This window comes from Eptesicus fuscus, chromosome 18, assembly GCF_027574615.1.
Source record: "Eptesicus fuscus isolate TK198812 chromosome 18, DD_ASM_mEF_20220401, whole genome shotgun sequence".
NCBI lineage: Eukaryota > Metazoa > Chordata > Mammalia > Chiroptera > Vespertilionidae > Eptesicus > Eptesicus fuscus.
This window is the reverse complement of record NC_072490.1, coordinates 5,249,601-5,262,412: the sequence shown is the minus strand read 5'-3', so window position 1 is coordinate 5,262,412 and position 12,812 is coordinate 5,249,601. Positions and strand designations below refer to the sequence as shown.

At 53.9% G+C, this 12,812-nt stretch overlaps 1 protein-coding gene across 1 annotated transcript in view; it reads right to left on the bottom strand.

The window, feature by feature from the left end:
• CNTN3 (contactin 3) overlaps positions 1–12,812 on the bottom strand; it is an 86,976-nt gene that overhangs the window by 17,557 nt on the left and 56,607 nt on the right. The window contains exons 7-11 of the mRNA XM_008154986.3: positions 12,309–12,493; positions 9,836–9,972; positions 8,548–8,677; positions 7,944–8,094; positions 357–484 (exon numbers count right to left, since the gene is read on the bottom strand). Coding sequence (XP_008153208.2) covers positions 357–484; positions 7,944–8,094; positions 8,548–8,677; positions 9,836–9,972; positions 12,309–12,493 — 731 coding nt within the window. The remainder of the gene's footprint in view (positions 1–356; positions 485–7,943; positions 8,095–8,547; positions 8,678–9,835; positions 9,973–12,308; positions 12,494–12,812) is intronic.

Sequence of the window (12,812 nt, the reverse complement as noted above, 5' to 3'; positions counted from 1 at the left end):
TTATAACATCATTCTCGGGCCACACAAAATCATCCATTTAACAATGAGCCGGCTCAATCTGGCCAAGCATTTCATCCGCTCACCCCTCATGCCGTGGCAGGGCCCGACCGAACGATTTCATGGGCCCTCGTCAGCCCTTGGGCCAGACATTCCCCATACATGAACAAAATAAATGCACAACTCTAAGTGACTTTTACTGTAGCAAGGACCCTCCCATGGTCCTGAACTTCTCCAGACACCCTCAAGGGTATGGGAAAAGACAGAGAGGATCCCAAAGACCTCACAGAGCAGAACAGCGCGACGTAACGCAGGTCACCAGCACCGTGACCCGCAGCCCGCCCGCGTGGGGACCCCACCTGTGACGACCAGGCGCGTGGAGTCGTTGGCCGTCCCGAACTGGTTTTCTGCGAAGCAGGTGTACGTCCCAGCGTCGGCCTTCGTCACATTGGCTATGCTGAGCCCTCCATCTTTCAGAAAAGAAATTCTAAAGGAAATACAAATTCGACAAGTAAATGGATAGCAGTCCCATTTCCCCCCAAATAAATAGCAATCGTACGGAATTGCTGCCTTACGCTGGTACTTCTGAGGTGTTCTTGGAAATAAAGGGAAATGGAAGTGAAGTTTCCATCCCCCGGGAAAGAGGACTGAACTGCATTACCGACATGGCACCTAAATTTGGGAGATTCCAACATCAAATAAGTGGGAGATATTTCCCAAACACGCAGGTGTGGCAGGTCCCTCGTGCCGTGCCCTCACCAGGTTGGAGAAAATGAAAAGTAGGCGCAGACTATGTTCCTTAAATCCAGAAGGGGATCTGAGAAATAAGGGACCCACTGGCCTTTCATTATGAAGCTGGGAGAAGCACATTCAAGCCAGGAAAAATCCAGATTTAAAAAAAATATATATATTTATTTCAGAGAGAGGAAGGGAGAGGCAGAGAGAGAGAAACATCAGTGATGAGAGAGGATCATGGATCAGCTGCCTCCTGCATGCTCCACACTGGGGACCGAGCCCACAACCCCGGGCATGTGCCCTGACTGGGAATCGAACCCACCAAAGGGTTCTTCCCTCCCTTTTGTCGGGGAGGCAGAAAGGAGAAAACTGGCGGAGAAAAGTCTCAAAGGGGGAAGCATGAATATAAACATGTGACCCACCCCGAAGGCGAATCCCACCGGTGAGAGTATTCTGCCCTGACCCCCAAAGAGACCAGCACTGACCCGTAGCTTCCATCCATAAGCGCGACCTGCCACGACTGACACAGAAGAGGGATTTGCTGGAGGTGTTAGTCAGCGAAGGAAGGGAGCGGGGAGATGATGTCGGGAGGTCTCGGGGACATTTACACAGGAAGCTGGGCCCCACCCTGGGAGGGTGGCGAGCGCCGAGACCAGGGACCCATGTCGCTTGTGGAATGACCGAGAGTTCAGCTTCCACGGACGCTTCGGGCTGGTGCCGGAGAACAGCCAGGCGATTACAGCCGTCTTCCCGTGGGAGACGGGGTGACAAGGGAACTTTCCGAACACAGAGGGACCCACTAGGAATGTTGGGAGAACAGGAAATCCCCCGGGCACGGACCACGGGTTCTTCCAGGAAGTTCTAAGAGGCCTGCCGGGCATTTCCCGGCCTGCACACAGATGCCCTTCAGGAAACGGAGGGAGGGACTGCGGCTCAGCAGCCAGCCTTCCGTAACCTGCAGGACCCACAGAGTCCACTTCTTCAAAATAGACTTGCCCAGGCCGAAAACCGACTTCTGCGCGTGGGCCACGAAGTTTCAATCGCACTGAACGTGCGCGCCCGCACGTGGTATTTTGTGGAAGAGCCACACTCAAGGGGCCAAAGAGCCGCATGTGGCTCGCGGGCCGCGGTTTGCCGACCACTGCCCTAAGCTTTCAGGACATGCTTTCCGCAAAGGCCGGGGCCAAGAGGCGGGGGCGCCGGGCGAGGCCCCGGCGTTAACCGTGGACTCATGAGCTGAGCGTCAGGAGGAGGCCCTCCAGCTCGCTCTGAGGAGCGGCCAGCTCCACACGCTGCCTCCACGTCCCCCTGTACTGGCCTTCCCCTTCCGCCGCCAAAGGGGTGATTTCACTTAACCTCGTGCATCTGCGGACGGTGTGGGATGCTAAAGGCCATTGCCCTCCGCTGCCTCGGGGGCCCGGGCCGCGCTTCGGCGATGAAATCGCATTTACGACCCTTACGAAGCCGTTTGTCCAGAACATACACCCGTGTCTCGGCAACATTGACCTGCACTTCGGCCACAGCTGAGCATCAGTAACACCACCGTCTGACTGAAGCTGGGAAACGCGTGGAGCCGGCCGCAGGGAGCCAGGGTTCCTGAGGCCGTGGCTGCCCCGCCGGGCTCTGAGCGTCGCTGTAGTGGACTCGGGGCGAGTGGCACGGACAGGCTGCCCTGGGCCTCGCAGGAGCGCACCTCAGAGGGGGGGGGTCCCAGGAGGTGGCCAGGACTCAGGACGGGGCGGGAGGCCACGCGGAGATCTGGACGCCGTCTTCTGAGCACGTACGTGTGTCCATTCTCTCCAGGCAGCAGACACCGCCTCCTCCAAACTGGGGAGCCGGACCCGCCCCGGGGGAGGGTGGACGAGACCCCACTTTCCCTCGAGGCCCGGCTCCGAGAATCAGGTGGGCTTTCCCTACACACTCATCACACGCTGTCACATGACACGCGTGGCAGAGAACCGCAGGAGTGACACGGAAGGAAGACCTGTGAGCCCCGCCCTTGGGCTTGGGAAGGGGACCCCGGCGGGTAACACGGAGCGGGGCGTGGAGGAGAAGCCGGGTTTTCTAGGTCGAGCAGAAGCTGCAGCCCAGACGCAGTGAGCGCCCAGCTCCTCCCTCCTTCCTTCTGGCGAGAATCCAGAGGCAGCACGACGCCCTCGAGCAGTGCATCCTGGTAGAGTGACAAGTCACTGTTCCCACTTCCAGAGAAAGGACCTGCTTTTCCTTAAACATATCCGCACAGAAATGCAAAGGCAGTATGCCGTGACGCCACAGGTTTCTACAACTGCATGACCATGTTTTTCTTTGCATTTTCAGGGGGGGAAGAGGGTGTTGGGCTGCTCGTGGGATTTGGGGCTTCCACACCCCAGTACGTAAAACTTGGATGCTGCCCCTGGATACGGAGTAACGTATCAAGTTTGAACAAGAAACTGGTGTGAAGTAGACGCGTTAACCGGCTCTCCCTACGGGAATCATAGCATCGGCGAAGTATTGTAAACGCGGCCTTAACGTTTATAACCCGTAACGGTTATATTTGAAATAGGGATTTAACCACCGCGTGACGGCCTGCAAAATGCAGCTGATGCGATTTTGGAAACCACTTGAAAGCAGCGATTTCTTTAATAATATTTGGGTAGAATTTATTTATTTAAGGTTTACATAAAGGACAAATTGATTGTTGTAAAAAAAAAAATTTCGAAAGGTCTTTTCTCATTGCTCATCCCTTTCCTTTTGAACCCAGTCCCGTTTCTTACTCTTAAGTATCTGGGCGACACGGTGGAAAAGGTGAGTATTAAAAGCATCGGCAGCTGCAGGGCCTGCGTGGGAGACCCCGTGGGAAAGCCGCCTCAGTAGGTGCCTCACAGAAACCACTCCAGTGTTCCCTGTGCGACTTGGGGCCCGGAGGTCAGGAAAGGGGCGTCCGGGCTGTGAGAGAAAGGGGGCGGGGACGGCGTTGGGAGCAGTTTGCCCAAAGGAAACCCTGTCCTCTCCCTGCCGGTCCGGGGAGACCAGGTGTTCAGCCAACCGCTGGCTAAGAACGGGTGCCAAGCAAAGGGCACCAAGCAGAATGACGAACCCGGCCACCTAGGGCTTTCTGGCCCGTTTCACAAGCAGAGGGGACACCGAGACGCGGGGCTGAGCGACTTCTCCCACGCGTGGCTGCTCCTCTCTCTCCACGGGCTGACGTTAAATCAAAAAAGCAAGTAACACTCGCCGTTAGCTTCCCGCCGGCCGGGGAGGAACGGGCATGGTGACTAGCACGCTGCATACACACGCAGGCCTACAACAGAGCGGCACGCACACGCACGCAGACACATAAGCAGGCTGAGCTTGTCCGGGTGGAGGTTCGGATTCTGCTCCGGAGGGATGTCACCGCATGGATGCCCCAATGCGTCCCCAAGAGCAAAGGAGACCTGCATTTCTCGAGCTCTTACGGGACCTGAAGCTGCTCACGAAGGCGGGATGAGACGAATGTAAAGCTGCACGTAAGGCTTTAAGGAAATCCAGGCATCTGCATGCAGTCTCAGGGAGCCTCGTGGGTGTGCAGGTCTGAGCTTGAACAAATGCATGAGCCTGTGTAACCATGTCACAGCCCAGCCCTAGAAGAACCTCCTAACCCCCCAAACCCCCCTCACCCCCCGCCCCCCGTGACCCCGACAGGCACCCTCGCCACCCACTCTCGGCTCCGCAAGCAGGGACTGCTGTTCTCTGTCCCCAAAGCTGTGCCTTTTCCAGGAATGTCACATAATGCTGACGGCATTTTAACAGCCACCTGCTACCTATATGCAAAAAATACACGGAGAATGGGTTAATACGTTTTATGAACACTGCCGGCATCCTGGTCACTAATATTCGGGAGAAATCTTTACCACTGCCTCCTTTTAGAAGCATTTAAGTTTCTACATTAAATGCTGCATAGAACATAAAACCATTTTAATGTGTTTAATTAGAAATAATGGGCCATCCTTCCCCTCGCCTCTGAATGAAGGCCGTTGCAGTAAAGCATCTACCGTGATCAGCAACAGCATTCAGGTGAAAGCCCCATTAAAAAAAAATTATAATTGGCTAATGCATTTTAAACGCTACCAAGGGATGCGGGAAAGCTCAGCATCCTTTAAAATGTGCCAATGGGAGGTTTCTTCTTGCTGACGGGGCCTGTTCTCATTGTCCGGGGCCTTTTTCAAGTTTACTTTGCTTAAAGGAGAAAAGTCCTCCCATTTTCATTCCGGTCTTGGAAACGCGTGGGTTTGAGGAAATGGGTAAACACCACAGCTCGGAGATGCAGAGGCGTCCGGAGACCTCGGGCGCTCGGCGGGGAGGGCGTGTGGGTCAGGCGGCGCTAGGCTCAGAGCGCGCGCTTCCTGCGGGGAGGGGGCGGCACTTCTCAACAGGGGGTAGCCCACCGAGAAAATAAACGGCAGGAACATCCCCAAACAAAACAACTTCGCTCCCTGTCGACACCGGTGATTTCAACGTTTAGCGCGCCTGTCCACCAGGTGAGTCACACTGACCTTTGACTTGAGTTGACTTAATATGTGCATTACTTGTACACTGTAACCGTTAGCCACTTAAAGGGGATTGTAAAGCAGGCATCCTCCGCTCAATTGTCACGTTTCCACCCACTTCCCAGGTGAGAGGCAGACCCTCCCACGTGCCGACAGGTGACAGGTACCCGCCGAGAGCACCTGGTCCACCGCGTGGTTCCCGCGGCCGTCCACCTGCTCACGGCTCCAGCATCCCGTCTGCAGCTCAGCCCTTTCCTGAGCCCCGATTTGTCCAGTGAACCTCCAGCGCACAGACACATCCAGCTGGTTCTTCCACACCACTGCACACTCAGCCAGCCCCAGATGAATGTGCACGCCCTGCCCCTGTCTGCTCCTTCCGGAACCTTCCGTCTCCCTGACCAGGTCTTCCATGCACCGCCCTGGTGCTCACGCTGGAAACTGAGGAGTCACCCTGGACTCCTTCCTATCTTCTCGTTTCTTCAAATCATGAGCCCCATCCTTTCCGAGGTCCTGCTGATCCGACCTCCCTCCCGGAATCCCCTCTCTGTTCTCAGGCCCTTTCCTTAGTTCAGGCTACAGTTTGCTGCTAACTGGGCATCTCCATCCCAACCCACGCTCCCCATGGCCACTCTGCCTATTTCCTGTTGTTGTTAATCCTCACCAGCGGATATTTTCCCATGGATTTTTAGAGAGAGAGGAAGGAAGAGGGAGAGACACACAGAGAGAAACATCAATGTGAGAGAGCCACATCGATTGGTTGCCTCCCGTACGAGCCTCCACCAGGGCCAGGATTCAGCCTGCAAGCGAGGTGTGTGCCCTTGACCAGAATCGAATCTGGGACCCTTCAGTCCAAAGGCTGATGCTCTATCCACTGAGCCGAACAGGCTAGGACAGTGGTCGGCAAACTCATTAGCCCACAGAGCCAAATAACAACAGGACAACAATTGAAATTTCTTTTGAGAGCCAAATTTTTTAAACTTAAACTTCTTCTAACGCCACTTCTTCAAAATAGACTCGCCCAGGCCGTGGTATTTTGTGGAAGAGCCACACTCAAGGGGCCAAAGAGCTGCATGTGGCTCGCGAGCCGCAGTTTGCCGACCATGGGGCTAGGACCACCGCTCCGATTCTTTAAAACAGAAATCTGACCTCTGACGTTGCTCCTTTACTTCTGCTGCCCTCCCCGCCGCCCCCAGGGCACACAGAACCGAGCCGGGACTCCGCAATTCAGCAACCGCGTCATTCCCAGTAAGACCCCTGCCCACCCCGCTGCACCCCTCCTGGGGTGCTGTCCACTGGAGGGGCATGGGGCCTTCATCACTGCAATGCAATGCCCCGGCCGCCCAGGCCTCTGTGCCCCCACATGTGCTGTTCCCCTTGCTTGGCCCGCTTCTCCAAGAACCTCCGTGACCTCTCCGGTCTCACTGAGACCCTGGGGCCCCCAGAACACCTGCTCCTGCCCCCTCACATGCAGACGGGCCTTCTCGGGGAATCAAGGAGCATCCTGTTCTTCCCCAAGTGAGCAACACTATGACCCCTGTGTGACCTTCACACACTCCAAGAAGCTGAGAACAAGGGGAGTGATGTGTCTGATAAATACCTAGCCTGGCAGGCGTGGCTCAGTGGTTGAGCATCGACCTATGAACCAGGAGGTCACGGTTCGATTCCCACTCAGGGCATATGCCCAGGTTTTGGGCTCGATCGCCAGTGTGGGCGTGCAGGAAGCAGCCAATCAATGCTTCTCTCTCATCATTGATGTTTCCATCTCTCTCCCTCTCCCTTCCTCTCTGAAATCAATAAAAACATATTTAAACAAAGACTAAATACCTAGTGACCAGCCTGTAGCTGGTCCTCAAAATATTTCCAAACGGAAGAATGAGCACTTAATGCTGAGAGCGCGAGTTGCTCTCCGCATCGTAAGCCTGTTATCTACTCAGAACAGCTCTTCCAAGACCTCGCTGGGAACTAACCCTGTTCCCTGAGCCTGAGACGCTCTCTCCACCTGAGAGCAACGCTGACGTCTCCAACGTGGCTCTGCCACTCGGGAGTCTCGTGGGGACAGGAGGGGAAGTCCTGTCTGAGATCAAGTGCTCTCGGTGAAGAGGGAGAGAGCGCTAATTTAGATTCCAGGGCCCGACTACTGTCATCAGGAGGGGACTGCAGAACAAAACAGGCTATCCTGGCCCTGAAACACCTCCCATTGCCTTGAAATGCGACTGCATCTCACCTCCTATTGCAAACCTAGTCAGAATGTGGAAAATAAAGGATGGAATCCTCATCGGAAATGGAGCTGGCCAGCCTGAAGGGGGCGATGTCCCGCCCTGGCACCTGGACCCCAAAGAGGAGGACAGCCCAGGGCAGAGGAGGAGGGAAGGGATCCTCCTGGTCAGCAGAACACCCCACCTGTCAGGCCTCACCTGCACCTCTGGCTGAGCTCCTGTGACATTAGCCAGCCCCCGGGATGCTGTTACCACCCCAGCTCCTCCAAAGGCCCCTCCCCCCCTCCTCCTCAAGGGTCAAGCCCAGCTGCTCCGTGACCCAAGGAGGGTGCATCCCAGCTCCCTGTCCCCGGGGCATCCCCCTGCTATTCCGGAGCAAACCTATCTTGCAGGTAAAATAACTGCCTCTTTGATCAATCGTTTCTAAGGCCCACAAGTATCCCTGTGGAAAGTGGGAGGAAACCAAGCCACACCTCGGTGGCCCCAATACCTTCCATCCTCCCGCACGGTCACCTCGCCTCTCTTCCAGGAGCACAGGGCCCGGGGGGCGGCTCGGGGCCGGCAGTCCAGGCCCACCGCGCTGCCCACCTGCGCCCGCACCAGCTTCTTCATGGGCGCCGTGGAGAAGTCCGGAGCGGAGGCTGGAGAGGAAGGAGGAACAGGAGAGAGGACCAGGGCTCAGATGAAAAATACAGAAGCCACTGGGGCATAGGCCTTGCTTAGAAACCCCGACCCACTCCCCGGGAAAACGGTCGATGTTATCAGATGTGGGAATGTAAAAATAAGTATTTATGCTTGGCCGGCGTGGCTCAGTGGTTGAGCGCCAACCTATGAACCAGGAGGTCACGGTTCAATTCCCGGTCAGGGCACAGGCCCGGGTTGAGGGCTTGATCCCCAGTGTGGGGCGTGCAGGAGGCAGCCAATGGATGATTCTCTCTCATCACTGATGTTTCTATCTCTCCCTCTCCCTTCCTCTCTGGAATCAGTAAAAATAAATTTTAAAAAAGAAAAAAAAAAAGAAAAGCAAGTATTTCTGCTTCTGGCAAAATGGAGGGTTTAGGGAAAATAACAAGACAAGAGAAGGGGCGTCTCACCCAGCACCCGGAGCTCGGCGCTGGAGTAGGCCAGGCCGTGCTTGTTCTCCGCCACGCACTGGAACATGCCCGCGTCCGCCACGCTCAGGTTCACGATGCTCAGGGCGCCATTTTCCAGCTGGATCCGCTCCTGCTCGGAGACAAAGACCTCCCCCAGGTAAGTGTCTACTCTTTTGGAGCAGCGAACTGCTGAAAATTACTTTTTTTTTTTTTTTTTTTGGTTAATCCTCCCGGAGGATATTTTTCCTATTGATATTTATTTATTTACGTTTATTGTTCCCATTGACTTTTAGAGAGAGTGGAAGGGAGGGGGAGAGACACACACACAGAGAGAAATATCTATGTGAGAGAGACACATTGACTGGTTGTCTCCCACAGGTGCCCCGGCTGGGCTGGGACTGAACCTGCAGCCCAGGTAACGAGCTCTTGACCGGAATCAGACCAGGGACCCTTCAGTCTGCAGGCCGACGCTCCATCCACTGAGCAAACCCAGCGAGGATCTTCTTCACAAGATCCTCCTCCGTTTCCTCAGATTATCAGACAGCCTGCCTTGAAACTTAAATTCTTCTTCATTTGAAAATGTGGGACTGGTTAATGGGAGAGCCACGCACGAAACACCAGCAAGCATGTCAGTCCAACAGGATATCCGTCAGTAACAAGGAAAGGTAAAATGTTGCCACCACTTAACTCTTCCAGAATGCGTTTAAAGCACATATATTTTTATTGATTTCAGAAAGGAAGGGAAAGGGAGAGGGAGATAGATCTTTTAACACTACAGACCCTTAAAAATGTCCCAAACTTTCCATCTCCTCAACTGGAAAGGTTTTCACCATTTAAAAAAAAAATCATGTCGATTAAAGACATTATACATTCTGTGCATTAAAAAGTGATCTGGGGCTTGGCCGGTGTGGCTCAACCTGTGAGCATCAACCTATGAACCAGGAGGTCATGGTTCAATTCCTAGTCAGGGCACATGCCCGGGTTGTGGGTTTGATCCCCAGTGTAGGAGGCAGCCGATCAATGATTCTCTCTCATCACTGATGTTTCTATCTCTCTCCCTCTCTCTTCCTCTATGAAATCAATAAAAAAAATATATTTTTTAAAAAGTGGTGCAGCATCGCATAGACTAAATGCACAAAAATCACTCTTTCCCCATGAAATGCAATGTCAGGACGCTCTCCCCGCGATGACGGGATTTCCACCTGCACCGCTCCTCACACACGGACACAGGGACACAGGGACAGAGGGACAGAGGGACAGAGGGCGGGCGCCCAGGGACGGGCCTCACCTCCAGCGCCAGGGCCTCCCCGTTCCTCAGCCACCGGTAGGAGGGCTTGGGCTTCCCGCCGGCCCGGCAGTCCCAGCGCAGGCTCTCCTCCACCGCGGCCTCCACGTCTCGGATGAGCTGCACCCAGTGCGGCTTCGCTGCAAGGGAAGGAAGGCGTCAACCCCCGGCCGAGGAAGAATAAATACGTTCTCCACGGACACGCCGACGGGCACAAGCCTGCAGGCACGGATGGACGGACGTGAGCACTGAGCCCGACGCTGTTCCATTCCCCCCATCCCGACCCCGCGGATTCATCAACGTTTCCACATGGAGGGGGAGGTGGCCACGGTCACTGCTAAGCCGCGCTCGTCCCCCGTTGTCTGCTTTCGAGCTCTGTGCATTCTGGGACACTCTCCGATGTCTGTGAGTCGACGGGAATGCAGGGACACACACTAGGTTTTCATTTCTTTTGAGTCGCAACTGATGCTGACGTAATCTGTGAGGGACAGCAGGTACCGGTCTTCATGATGCCCTAAAAAGTCCCATCCACAGGAGAATTATGTCCTCCAAGTCAGGGCTAACTCCCAATGACAGGCAACCCAGCGGGCGTCTCCCGAGCCTTGGTGTGAATTAAAATGAAAGCAGAGAAGGTGGATAAAGGGGTTCCACCGGAATCATGTGTGTTTTTATGGAAAAAGGAGTAACTCGGGCGCCCGTAAAGGATGCATGAAGATCCACTGTATCCGGTGGATTGACCATCTTCCCTGAAGTTTTATATTTTTTATATTTTTTATTGATTTCAGAGAGGAAGGGAGAGAGAGAGAAACAACAATGATGAGAGAGAATCATTGATTGGCTGCCTCCTGCATGCCCCACACTGGGGATCAAGCCTGCAACCCGGGCATGTGCCCTGACCATGACCTCCTGGTTCATAGGTCAATGCTCAACCACTGAGCCACACCAGCCGGGCTTCACTTATGTTGTAGAAGATACTATTTGGAACATTCTCTTTGCAGATGAAAGCAAAATAGCACCTGCAACGAAAGCCACTCAGGACACAGCCTGCTCAAGGGCCAGGTCTCAGCTGGCCCCTCGCACCCCCAACGGGGAGGCGGGTTGTCACGTTGGTTCCATGTCCCGTGTGATGTGGGCAGGGGCTCACGTCTGCATTCGCCAGACGAAGGAACAGTTTATCTATTTCTAATTAATAGCAACCCCGGGAAGACCTGTCTCTCAATTTCTCTCTCATGAAACTGCTGTCTAAAAAAAAAAAAAAAAAGAAATTGAAATGAAAACTGGCCAGGACCAAAAAAAAAAAAAAAAAAAAAACAACCTAGGATATTTTTAATAAAATGTATTTGGAAAAAATTTTTGAATAAAAGACGATCTAATTTTGCTACATATAGACTCTAAATGGAGGTCACATGATTATCCTTTCCCTTCCAGAGTTGAGGGGTACGCTGAATAAATGTGGTCACAGATCCCAGACAGCGCACGGGCTGTCCCGTCTCCGGAGGGACAGACACTGAGGTCAGGCCCACAGCGCGTCTAACCTTTTGCACTCGGATGTCGAGTGCAAATTACTCTTTGAATGTATCAATAATTTGAAATATAAAAAAATCCAAATAAATAAGTTTGTATGAAAAGAAACTCCAGTTTTTTATTCTACTGCCGCGCTTTGTAAAATCTGGGGTATTTAAAAAATTAAATCCCGAGTAGAATAAAGGAATCGAGAAAAAAGCAAGCGAGTGCAAAGGACTAAAGCAGTAACACCTGCTTCCCAGCAGAAGTTCCCGTCTGCTTAGCAAAGATCATGAACATATCAAACCACATGTTCTAGGATGATGTCCCCCATGGACATGGTTACATGTCTAAAAGGTTATTGTCAGAACAGAAAGTGAGCTATTTCATTGCTAGAGGCCCAGTGCACAGATTCGTGCACCATGGGGCCCCTGGGACTGGCCTGCGCCCTCTCGCAATCCTGGACCCCTCGGGGGATGTCGGACTGATGGTTTCGGCCCAATCCCCGCAGGCCAGGCCGAGGGGCCCCACCAGTGCAGGAATTTGGTTAATCTTTTTTCGTCCACCCCTCCCCCCTTCCCTCTGAGATTCATCAGTCTGTTCCATGTTTCCATGCCTGTGCATTGAGCATCTGCCCCTGGTGATCAGTGTACCTCATAGCTACTGGTCGAATGGTTGAACGGTCAAACGTTGCGTAGGCTTTTATATAGATAGATAGAGAGATCATAGGAATCATTTTAAAATGCAGAGAAAGAGCATGGTATGCCTCCAACTGCAGACTTCTATGTCTTTTCAACCCCTTTTGTGATATTCATCCTGATTTCACAAAACGGAGACCAAGTTGGGCCCCGGATTCTGCCATGACCTCCCTCCCCGCCCACCTCAGCGTTTGGTAAGAGAGGAGCTCCCACTCCCGCTGGCCCACGGCGACGGGGACACCGACCACGGGGGCACCGACCACGGGGACACCTACCGTAGTAAGTGAGACGCCCCCGGGCCACGTTTCTCCCCCGGGAATTCTCGGCCAGGCACTCGTAGGACCCCGCGTCCTCCTGCTCGAAGCCGGGGATCTCGAGCACACCGCCGAACTTCCGCAAGTTCACTTTACTGGGCAAAGGCCGCCCGTCACTCCTCCTCCAGGTGATCCGGGGCACGGGGCTGCGGAGAGACACGGCACGCTCGTTGCTACTGTAAACGGGAGCCCGGAACAAGTAGAGCTTTGGTTTGGGTCCAGAAAAAGACAGCGGGTTTCTGTCCTTGTCGATTACACACACCCGGGGCCTCGCCCGACCTCAGGCTCCCCGAGCAGTAACGTAGGTGCTGCGTTCTCCTGGGTGAATGCATGATGTGGTGTCAGAGGTCTAACCTGCTCCCTGGATGATCACGGGAACGAGGAGAAGAAACCTAACACCCATTCTTCACAAAATTAGGCAGAGGCATGTTCAGCAAAGGCCTTTAGAGTAAATGATACACGCGC